Source organism: Electrophorus electricus, chromosome 10 (genome assembly GCF_041902795.1).
Source record: "Electrophorus electricus isolate QZ-2024a chromosome 10, ASM4190279v1, whole genome shotgun sequence".
NCBI lineage: Eukaryota > Metazoa > Chordata > Actinopteri > Gymnotiformes > Gymnotidae > Electrophorus > Electrophorus electricus.
The window spans coordinates 26,112,975-26,125,234 of NC_137506.1; the positions used below are offsets into that span (position 1 = coordinate 26,112,975).

The 12,260-nt window shown below is 36.5% G+C and overlaps 1 protein-coding gene across 3 annotated transcripts in view; it reads left to right on the plus strand.

Moving 5' to 3' along the window:
- Positions 1–12,260, plus strand: part of begain (brain-enriched guanylate kinase-associated) — a 37,988-nt gene that overhangs the window by 11,689 nt on the left and 14,039 nt on the right. The window contains exons 2-4 of one of the 3 annotated variants that reach the window (XM_027025851.3): positions 90–282; positions 1,381–1,542; positions 5,694–5,760. In XM_027025851.3, coding sequence (XP_026881652.2) covers positions 212–282; positions 1,381–1,542; positions 5,694–5,760 — 300 coding nt within the window. In that variant the 5' untranslated portion in view covers positions 90–211. The remainder of the gene's footprint in view (positions 1–89; positions 283–1,380; positions 1,543–5,693; positions 5,761–12,260) is intronic. The other 2 variants (XM_027025852.3, XM_027025853.3) reach the window with 2 other exon arrangements.

The window sequence follows — 12,260 nt, forward strand, 5'->3', positions numbered from 1 at the left end:
GAGTCAAAAATAATATTTTCTAGCGGTACTGGGAGACATTGTGTTGAGACCTGTGTGACTGTAAAACTGTTCTCTCTCTACTCTGTCAGCAGGATCAGCACTGACAGACAACTACTGTCTGATTCTGCAGGGAAAACTTAGGGTTCCTCGCAATCTTTGGGCTCCAACCCAGAGTGCACTCACTACACACCAGGACAAAGAAAATTAAAACATGAAAAAAATTTATATTGGGAAAACTGCACTAAAAGCCACTCGAAATGGTTGTAAACACCAAAAGAGAAGGTAAGAGGGATGCCACTAAGACACATCCAAATGCCATTCATCATCGATCCTCTTCAATTTACCAGTTCATATCAATTTTCACCCCCATTCACAAGGCCATAATCTAAATGTCATCAGGCCAGAGACATTACATGATCTTTAGAGGGATTCGTGCAGGATCGAGGTATGATGCCCTCTGCCGTTTTTTCTCTGGACATTTTGGTTGTCTTAAGATCTTATGTGAGGTCTTGTAATCTGGGAAATGGATTTGTAACATTTGACAGAGGATATATAATGTGTGGAGTGGTGTGATACTGACCAACTGAAAGGCCATGGTCTTTGTTCCAAAATCCATCAAAGTGTAGCCTCTGTCTGCCCCATATCAGTCAAAGGTGTTTGTTGCCCTACTACCTACAAGCATTCAAATTTATTTCTTACAAACCCTTCACCTCTCTGTGTTGTGCTAATCTGACACTTTTTAACCAGGCATTAAAAACGCCACCACCCAATTGTTCAGCCATCTGCACACTGCAAGTTAAATTAACTTGTGTTTCAATGGGAAGTGAACTTTCTCCCATTGTACCATAGTGAGTAATCCTCGCATTTGATTTTCATGACCAACCATGTCATCCTTGTCTCTTACCCTAGAGCTGCCATGCTGCCCTTTCCTGCGCTTGTCATATATCCTTATTTCATAAATCTCAGCACTTTGTTTGGCTTGTTTCATTGTTCAAAGAGACTTTACTCTGCTATCATTGACATACAACTGTGTGGATTAAAACCAAACATGCAAATAATATAGATTATTAGGTCAGTTACCGCTTTCATGACATTAATCAGAATTAGCATGGTGAGTACACATGTAAGACACCAAACACACCTGACACACTGAACTATTTACAGTAATTATATATAATATAATAACAGTAGTAAAGAAATACAGTGGCTATAGTTCCATTGCAAGCAATGGAATTGCTGTTGAAGTTATTCTGGTGCAAGCAATAGAATTGTTGTTGAAGGAAAATAAGGAGCAAGTGCAAGCAAGCACAACCAGCATGTTTAATACAATCACTCAGTGGATCAGATAACAAAACACTGTTATCTCCTTTGTTCAAACAGTTCTGTGCAGGAGCAGAAGGACGATCTGAGGAAACGTCTCTCTTACACCACCCATAAGCTGGCGATGCTGGAGAATGAGTTTGACTCCACCCGCCAGTACCTGGAGATGGAGCTCCGACGAGCACAGGAAGAACTGGAGAAATTCACAGACAAGCTGCGCAGGTTAGAGGCCTATGGGGCATTTCTGGTCATGATTAAACAAATAAATATAAATACCCCAGCCAAACTGGCAAATAGTTTGCCCCACAAAAATGATAACAGCATTCTTCTGTGCAGTGTAGTGTAGGACTGTTTGTCATCGATAATTGATATAAAATAGTGAAGATTGGTGTTAATATGTAAAATTAGCATGTTCAGGAGTTTACAACTAAAAAATAACCAGACAACACAAAAAGTTAAGTACCTGTTTTAACTTTACTGGAGAGGGACAGGAGGCTGGTATTACTTTTTTTACACAAACTGATTCAAAGACATACATAGGATTTATATTAGCCCTTCAAGAAAACATTTGATACTGACACAAAATATGATTTGGGAGTGCCCCAGGACTCTGCAGTTGCCATCAGTGCTGCCACAGACTGCAAATCATTTTCTTCTATATTCAATTACTCACTGCCTTGGTCTAGCATCACAGGCTACAAATGTATTCACTTATAGTAGCAATGAGAACAATACTTCAAATACAGGGTGTAGAGTTCTAATCTGAAGAACCAACGATTTTTGCAATAAAATCATTGGACTACATCTTGTTGCTGAATTAAACCCAACCTGCATTAGGAACAGCAACATACTAATTTCATAAATAAATAACAGAAAATCCTACAAGGCTAAGGGCAAGCAGGTTATGTCTATGTTAAGGGGATGTTATTAACATGTTGTTGACAGTGAATACATATTCCATCTAATTTTTACTGCCGAAATAAGCATTTAAAGTGAAAGGTATTACAGGCCTGTTATTTTTAGGAAAACTCTTCTGAGAAAAGTTGGTCTGGTTTCCATGTTCTAATATAAAATGCATTAAATTGTTTCTACTTTCATGTTTAGCAGTTTTTATTGAGGCTACAGAGTGCTACATGTCATTGCGTTTAAAATAATTTACATAGCACAATACTATATTAAACAAATTGGATAAAGAGCTGTTAAAAGCTTTACTATAACAGAAAAATCTCTTTTCACTGTTGTGATGTCAACAATAAAGTGTAAAAGCTAAGTCAACAGACACATGGGCCAAATTTTGCCAAATTTTGCCAAATTTGAGGGCAGGTGCTTTCTAATTTGGACTTAAGTGATCCTGTCTTGGCAAGGAGGGCCACGTTTTGTACAGACAAGATAACTTGCATAAAGATCTGCCCTGGTCATCTTCAGCTCAAGCTTACCACAAGCATGTATGATTTGCTGCTGGTTGCAGCCTTGAAGCGGATGAGGTGGACTGCACAGTGGCATTTGCTTCACACTCATTAACCACAGCCAAGTTCAACTTCTCTCAGTTGATATGGAGGTGCTCAGCTGCAATGAGCTCTGAACAACCTTCCATTACATTAGGGGGTCTATTGACACTACTGGAGATGAGAGACATAAGCTATGCACACTGGGAGGTGGACCATCAGGATGCTGTGATTTAATTATGATGCTGAGCACCACGCAGCTTCATAGAAATATGCTGCACACTCTTTGGCTGACCTTTCCTTTTCACCAGTGAGAATGCAGGCATTGAGTCTGTGTGGCAAACCACTGCTCAGATCTCCATGTACTGCCAGTAGCTGCGCAATGACAGCATTTTTACTTGCCCAGAACTGAGCTCATTGCGCAGGCAAAATGGAAATGAATGGCCTAGCTAGATCACGCAAGCCAGTTCTACTAGAATTATCTTTGCACATACACATTCATAACAAACTGACAGTACTGCATATATAAGTGTATACCATGGGCCTCATAATCCTGCAGATTCCACCACACTGTGTCACAAGCTGATTTAAGATAACTGCTCTGGAGAACATCAAAAATACACTTAAGGATGTTCTTCAAGGAACCAGGAGGGTCCACTACAGTCCTATATTCAAGAAGTTATGAGGCACTATAAATTTGACATATAGGAACATTGAACACATCTGAACATATAGGAAAAATGCTCCTCTGTCTGAAACTCAGATGGTATTTTGAGGCCAGTGGAAATGCTTTCAGGGTCAGAGGAACTTCCCTTGCAGTGAGCTGAAGGTACCCAGTGCAAATCCCTGTAATGTGACCCTGGTTGACTCCTATCCTTTGAAATAGAGGACATTCTGACAGAGACTGATGTCCCCTAAAGGAGAGGGCAGTGTAATAGACACAGTCACTCAGGAGAGTAATGATTTATTTGTTTATTTGTTTATTCATTCATTCATTTATTGAATTAAATCATCAAATACATTTTATATGGCTAGCATGTTCATCAGTGGACAAAACAGATTATTTTTCCCAGGAAAGAACATTTCAGCTAGTTTGCTTTGAAATGACTCTGAGAAGACAAATTGATCAAAAGCGAAACTTAATTAATACAAATTTAATAAATAAGCTTTTAGGCTTCATAGTCAGCATAAAATCTTGAATTTAATCAGCTATATAGCTTACTTAGCAAAAACTTAGGAAACTGGCCTATGCTAGATTTTGACAGTGATAGAAGATGCACCTTTTAGATTGCCAAGTTGTTTAGCAGCTCCATGCCAAATGTTTTCAGGGCCATTTTTGACATTTTCAAAATTATGAGCTAGTGAGGTTTTTCAGGCTGATCTCTGTAACACAGATGGGACAGATGGAGAGATTTTTTAAGTTGTTTTGGTAGGCTAAATGGACTATGCCACTAAGTAAACCACTTACATTTAAAAGTTACCTACTGACTTGTGCTTTTTTACTTCTGTGACACATCACTGCCATTACCCTAAAGGAGGGGCCCATCATTTTGACTTGTCATCACAACACCTTTGCCTAGACTGGTACTAATTCATTCAGTCTAACCAAGCCATTGATGTACATAGGTAACTACACATTTGGGCACAAGCCATCTTAAAATAGATAATTACATTTAGTTAAATGTTCACCTCAAGTTAGCTTACTTTTGTTAGCGACACTCTATATTGCTCATGTTGATCTACTGCCACTATTTACATCAAATATATATATATATATATATCCAAGTATACCAAGTATACCAAGTATACCAAGCTTTAAAAATGAGAAGGTGGAAAATGCCAACACAGATCACTAACTCATTTCACAAAAGACTGCTTACCCCAGCAAACCACACTTTTGTTATTGCTATCTTGACTCTTTAATTCCAGGCCTGTGAGAAATTCTGCATTTCAAATGTAGGTTTCATCTTTTTTTTTTTCTGGGTCATATGCTCTGGGCAATCTGCAATACAACTTTCACACACTGAAACATCCCAGTAGACTGTATCTAAAATTCTTTTTCAGCTATGACTTATATATTCAGCTCATAAGAAATGGCTGATGTTAAAAAAACTATTTTGGTCACAAGGTAACTGATATAGTCAGAAGACATAAATCTGTATGTTTTCAATGCTATGACCAATAAGTTCACATAATCTTACCCTACAAGAGCACTAATCTCTTCAAAGGTAATTAAAACATGAAGGTTTTTTTCCTTTTGCTGTATCATGTAGATGATAAATATTTGACCAGTGGGAAGCAACCTATATTCAACATTTTTATGTGAGTTCTATTTTTTTTCGGTCATCTGATCATATTTTCAAGTTGTTTTTTTTCTTTAGAAAACAACTAAAATCATGAGATCATGTCTGGATTTTCAAATGTAAATATAGAAATATAGCTAGTGAAATGACAGTGATTTTCCACTGCTGAGACTCAGAGCGACAGGCTTTCTTTAACGCACTAATATGCTGAAATCCCACTAGGTGGGGCATTCACTTTGTGTATGAATTAGATTTAACTTACTGCATGAAAACCTTGAAATTTCACACAGGCCATAAGTTACCTAGTACCTAATTTATTTATATTTGCAGCAGTATTCAATAAATAAATAAACATTAATACCAACACCCACAACAGCATTTTTTATTATTATTATTAGTTGTAGTAGTAGTAGTAGTAGTAGTAGTTTTACACTTTCTATATTTTGTGATATTTAATGTGAATTGGTTAGATTGTGATATTGTGACTTCAAATTCATGTCAAGTGAATCTAGCCAGTATGTAGCTCTTCACTTCTACTCTTTTGATTGCGCCTGCAAAACTGCTAGAACAGATGTTTTGCAGTACAACAGCAGATTATATATCATCTGCTTTTACTTTCCAATAGGATACAGAGCAGCTATGCAGCACTGCAGAGGATAAACCAAGACCTGGAAGATAAGATTCATCGAGCGGTAAGAGACCAGGCCACAGCACTGCAGATACTGCCAATCACCTATCTGCATGAAGATAAGCTGTGATTATCTCTGTTCCAGACTGAGCCTGCATTTGAAAAACATTCAGACAATACAACACAATGGAAATCTGAAAACATGGGTATATGCCTAAGCTCCTAATACCAACTGGAGGTTTTTAAAGTGTATTCATAAAATATGACAGCTCATAAGGGACAAATGGAAATCTTAAAAATCTTTAAATTTGGCAGACAGGAAATTAAATTTAAAATGCAACATAAATTTGCTCAGTTATAGGTTTGCACAATTAACATTTATAGTGTTTTGGGGTTTTTTATACCATAAACGCCCTGATATTTTTAATATCAACTTTTAATGTCATAAGGACGAAAACGTTTACCTATCTGTCTGGCTATCTCCAAGTGAAGCTCTCTCAAATGTATTTCAAATCTCAAATAAAGTCCACTCAAATGTATCTGCAGAGACCTGCAGAAGTGTGTATAGCAACAGCATTAGTGAATACATACCAATCTGCTACTCTATGTAGTATTACAGCAATAGGATTTGTCAATATTGTAGCGATATTAACACTTTCATAAATTGTCAATCATAATCTATAAGATTAATTGGGGCAACACCCTGATTAACAAAGAAAATTAATATATTTTAATTAATTTATTAATTATTATTAATCAAGTCTCAACTCACAAAAGTTGCCAGTTCTATAACATGTTCATTCCTCACACACCTAAGATTAGAATATAACTCTTGACTCACAAGCATTATAGCTTTATCTTATATAGCTATGCCTTTACTGAATAAACCGAAATTGGAGAACATGCATAAAAATCATTAAGATTCTACTAATGACCAGAGGTACTGAGTTCACTAAAATCACTATAGCACAAAAAACTTAACGTAACTGAAACAAATTAACCCAAAGTAAATTTGTGATGGACCGAATTGACTAACTAATAAAAGAAAGAAAAAGAATGGAAAGAAAAGAAAAACTGTTTAAGTAACTCGTGACAATAATTAACCAGGCAGAGCACACAACTTATGAAACTAAACAATGACCAACAAAAGGAAAAACGTATTAACTAAACAAGATTCGTGGTGAGAGAGTATGACTAAAAGTATAACTGGAAGACTTAGAACAAAAGAAGAAATTGTTTGAGTCAACCTGAGGGAGACCTAATTAGAACTGAGGAGGCTGCATAGCAGATGTGACGAAGGAGTTAACCGATCCAATTTTGATGTCTAAACAGAAAAAATAACTATTGATGCCAACTGGTAACGCAAAAGGGAAATGCCCGTCTTTACAATTTGTTGGGCTCGACCATGTCAAATCGCCTGGATGGCACAGAGAGAGAGAGTCTGTTTTCCATTGAATTGCAGTGTCGAGCTTGCACAAGCGATACAGGCCAATGACTCTGAAATGACCAGGCTTTCTTGATCTGCGGGACTGGATTTCTGGAGCTGGCTTGGTTAGAGCTGGAGGCCTTTTAGAAGCAAGAGCCATGGTGTCAGCGGTTATGTGGCCTGTCCTTGCTTTTGATGATGATTCTAGAATGATTCATTGATGGCTGCATGACAAAATTCACTCTCAATCAAAACAACAAGGCGAGTTTGCTTGATATACGCTGTGATGAGCGAATTCTGATGAACATAAACTAAAGCTCAGATATTAAGAATAATAATAATAAAATAAAATAATAAAGTAACATGAAACTCAATCTGTTTAACTGCTTAGCGAGAGGCTATTGGCTTTGTTTCAAAAAGAAAAGTTTACATCTTGTTTTCTTCTTTCTTCCAAAATTCTTTAGTGGTAGCTCACAGACTATGGGTTTAACACCCCCTCCCTGCGTATCTACTTCTCTCATTTTCCACACTGCACTGACTAAGGGGGTCGACCTTTATCATGTATGTGCCCAGGAGAGGGCACATCTTGGTTCATGCATATTCAATAGCCTTTGTTTTCACGATAGGGAGAAAGCATTCCTTATATGCTAGTAAGGTTCACCATGAATCAATTAAATAAAATAAAACAATCATGCATTTCTTAAACAATGTTGTGCCTCATGGTCTAATAATGAAATTTATAAACAAAAGTATCAAACCCTAGGATGGGTGAAATGATTGGATAGTCAGTTTAATTAATTTCCTATTTTCTTGAAGTTATAAACTACTGACTTTAATACATTTTGACTAATTGGTTCATATAAGATTTATAGTAATTAGGAGTGGTTAACAATTTTTACAATAATTGCAACATACAAGTGAATTGATTATGAGGAATAACGTAAATTAATAATGAACAAGAAATGAAGAGAATAATGAAACAATGAACAGTTATCAAATAATAGAAGCAAACATCCCAGTTTGAAGATTATATTAAGTTAGCCATACATTGCTGGCTGAATACCATTTGACATCATAGTAGGTTAAAATAGCGAGTTATTACTTTGTGAAGCTGTGGGTAAAGAAACATACCTGTGAACATGTCTCTGTGGGATAAGAAAAGTTGGTTGTCCTGGTACGTTTTTGAGTCTGATGGAACTTAGGGTCATAGATCCTTGTGGCTGTAAGAGGGTTAATGCCATCCCAATCTGTGGATTTATGCCACCTACAAATTTTGGAAGTAGAGGGGGAAGGTCAGGCGGTTGGCAAGAGTGATAAGCCATTAGCCAGGTTGGTTGTATTGTAGCACCCCCCTCCCCATTTTTTTGGCTTTGGTGCTAGGCATTGTGGTGTTAGCGTGGTCCTGGTTCCTGTCAGTCAGCTGGGGGTGAGAGAAAGCCCACTATGACCAGCTCAAAGCTTCATCAGTGGAATAATTTGTAGCCTATCTTCTCTTTAATTGTTTTAACAAAAATAAAATTTAATAGGAGCAACATACCTCCCCTTAATATAATCAAGTTATTGTCTATAACACGGTTCAAATGACATTGACACTGTAGGCAACGCTAAGTGATTTATCTGTTAAGAATAGGTTTCAGAATGGTCATTACTCATTTGGGGATTGTGATAGATTCATCATTTTACACCAAGAGTGCACAGGCTAGAATACACAGACTGATAACAAGGGGTTCACACATTCACATAAATGTTCCAAAAACAACTCAAATTTGAAACATGGAACATCTAAATTCAAAAATGTAAAAATGTCATTTCAGAAAAGCACTCTGAGGAGGAAATCTTCAACTGCTGTTTTTTATTCAAGCATGATGAAAACAGAAGGAGATGGCGGGAGAGACAAGCTGATTAGGATCCACTGTTGCCTGAACTGGAAATCTTTCTCTGGCAGCCCTTAATTGGATATGTGCCAAAGACAGACCAGTCAGGCTGGGGGATGGGGTGAGGGAGAAAAGCACAGTATGCCAGATGGAGGATGGGTGATACTATCCTATAAAATCTATTATATGCCATCAGTCCTCACCAAGCTATATTTCCTGAAAAGTCCCTGCAATACTAATATAACAAAAATAGCCACAAAACACTATTACTATAATTACGGAAATTACACCATTATCAGAATGTGTGTACTTGCTTATCTGTGAAGCAGAGCAGCTATGTATTGACACATGGACATAGCAGGAGAAAGCATAAGACAATAGCTCCTCCTCTGTGCCAAGAAGACAGTACTCTGATCAATACTATGTCCATCCTCCACAGTCCTGGGGTGTCTTATCACTCTCAAAGCAATTACACGATCAAAGTTGGAACACAGTCATTGCTAAAGTGATAGGCCTGTGATGAAACCTTGTTAGTGATCCATTTACTCTCTGGCATGTGTGAATATAGCATCATTCTCACAACTGGCAATACTGTTCACACTTCACTGTCTGGTTAGGTTAAACCAAAATCAGTTATGTTGAAGTGATTAGATCTGTAAAAGCTCTAGCGTCATTTCCAAGAACTCATCATAAGAGAGGACTGCCTGGAATATTAGAATCTTTTTGTTTTTAATATATATATATATATATATATATATATATATATATATATATATATATATATATATATATATATATATATATCAAGGACAATCAGAGGAACTAAATGGTCTCAGGTAGAATCACATAAGTTATGAGTAAGAAAATAATATTTTATATAAGCCTAGATTCAAATATGATTCAAAGGTGAACTGAGGCTATTAGGTGTTTTTGATTTGACATATTTAGCATTATTCCAACCAAACCATTGAACTGATCAATTTCAATAAATATAGTATATCAGTACATATAGACCATGACATATGTGTGGTCATTACATTTTTGTCCAAGTGAATTTAAGACATTTAAAATATGACAGCGCTTTATCCTGCCCGTCAATAAATAAATAAATAAAAAATCATATAATGAGGAGTACTCAAAAGGCAGAAAAGTAATATCTGTTGACTTCCATGTGACCTCTCCTGTATATGCAGCATTTTATCTAAAATTCTCAACATATGAAATCCCTATTTATTTATATAGAATATTTAATTCATTTTTAAGGACAAGATTTCCATCTTAAGGCTCCCCATATTACTATTCATGGTAAGAAGCAATAAGAAAATGCTTTAGAAGCATGTCTCACTGTGTTTGCAGATTCTTTTAATACTCTGTAAATGTAGTTCAAGAGGAAAATACCTCCCCTGCTGCATACACCAAAAATTGACAAAATGTGAGGTGAACAAAAAATGTCTTTGACATGTCATCTTTTAAAAATATGCCTAATAAAAGAGACAGCAACAAGGTCAATTTTGAGAGAGACCAACTGCTGACCTGCTGATACTGTGTAAGCAGAATATTTCCAAAGTAAAAAAGCCAAGATGGAATATAATTTTGGAAGGACAAAAGCAGCAAGTCTGTGGAACCTACTCAGAAGAAAATGGTTAGAGATGTAGCCAGGTGTTCTCCGAGGTGCTGAGGCATGTACTTGAAAACATGCAGTCTCCTTTTCAAACACAGTAAGTTCCACAGAGATGGCTGGTGATAAAAGCAGTGTAGCGGAGGAATGCAAAATGTAGTGTGACTGACTTAATACAATGTATAGCTAAAAGTTTGACTGACAGTCCCCTACCTTATGCCTGTGAGGTTTTTGGATTCACCAGAGTAAAATGACAGGTTACCTATTTAAAATATTTAAATATCCAGTTGCTTCTCCATAAGGGAAATACTGTATTACTTCCACTGAAAGCAAAAGACTCTGCTCCATATTACATTTAATTTCACAAAATCTCCTTAAACCTGTCATGTAGGATTATAATGAGACAGTTATGAGAAACACTTGATGTATTTATATTATTATTGCTGGTAATTAACTGATATTTACTTAAACCACATATTTAAAATTCAGTTTTATAAAATAAAGGTTCAATAAAATGTTCAAACTTTGCATCGTTGCAGTTTATATGACATGGTAAACATTGAGATTGCCTGATCAGCTATTACAGCACATACAGATGATGTACAAAGTTACAATTTACTCAATTTGAATGTTTTTAACAAGAGTGGGACCAGCAGGAGACTAAATTGCATTAACATTAACAGCCAAATCCATGGTTTCACATGTTAATTAGTAATGTTAGCTGCAGATTTAAAATGTACACCTACATTACTGCACTTTCATTTACTGAATAAATATATTTAATTTTCATATCCCTCTGATCATCCATCAATCATGATACATCCAGATACAGCCCTCTGATTATCCATCAATCATGATACAGCCAAAAAAAACCTTAGCTTTATAAACTCATAAATCCCAGCATAGCTTGACTCCAAGTAAGCAAGCAAATTAGAAATATCTGGTCTTGATATCATGAATTACATTTACCTGATGCTTTTATCCAAAGCAATTTACAATTATGACTGAGTACAACTTGAGCAATGGAGGGTTAAGGGCCTTGGTCAGGGGCCCAGCAGTGGCAACTTGGCAGTGGGGGGGAGGGGGGGGGGGGTGTTGAACTGGAAATCTTCTGATTACAAGTCAAGTACCTTTACCAATGAGCTACCACTTTCCTACAACCAAGGATATGTTTTTTTATATATCATTGGTGGTTATAATTCAGGACACTTTTTGTAATATTTGATCAAATTCTCCTCACATTCCTCTGAAAAAATCCAGTGTCTCATGCTACCCCAGGTTTGAACTGTGGAGCTCTAATGATGTGCACCACCAACCTTCACCCAATCAGGACAAGAAGGCATCAATGCTTGCTTGTCAATCATGATAGGTGTCCTTCCCAAACTGTTTATTTTTTAGATATTGATTTTCAAAACAGTTAGATTCAGTTAACCTGTGACAAAATTGCTAACTCTAACTTAAGCAACATACCTGTCTGAAGCACTTACATTCCATTGCTTTGCCATACAGAGCACTGAAAAGTTTGTTTCCTTTCAACTGTTCATCAGCAGTAAACATCTTGAATAAAAGCTATAACTACTATGAGTCAAAACACCAGTGATTTATAACCCACTTCATAGACAAAAAATGTTTTATGCTTTACTGCA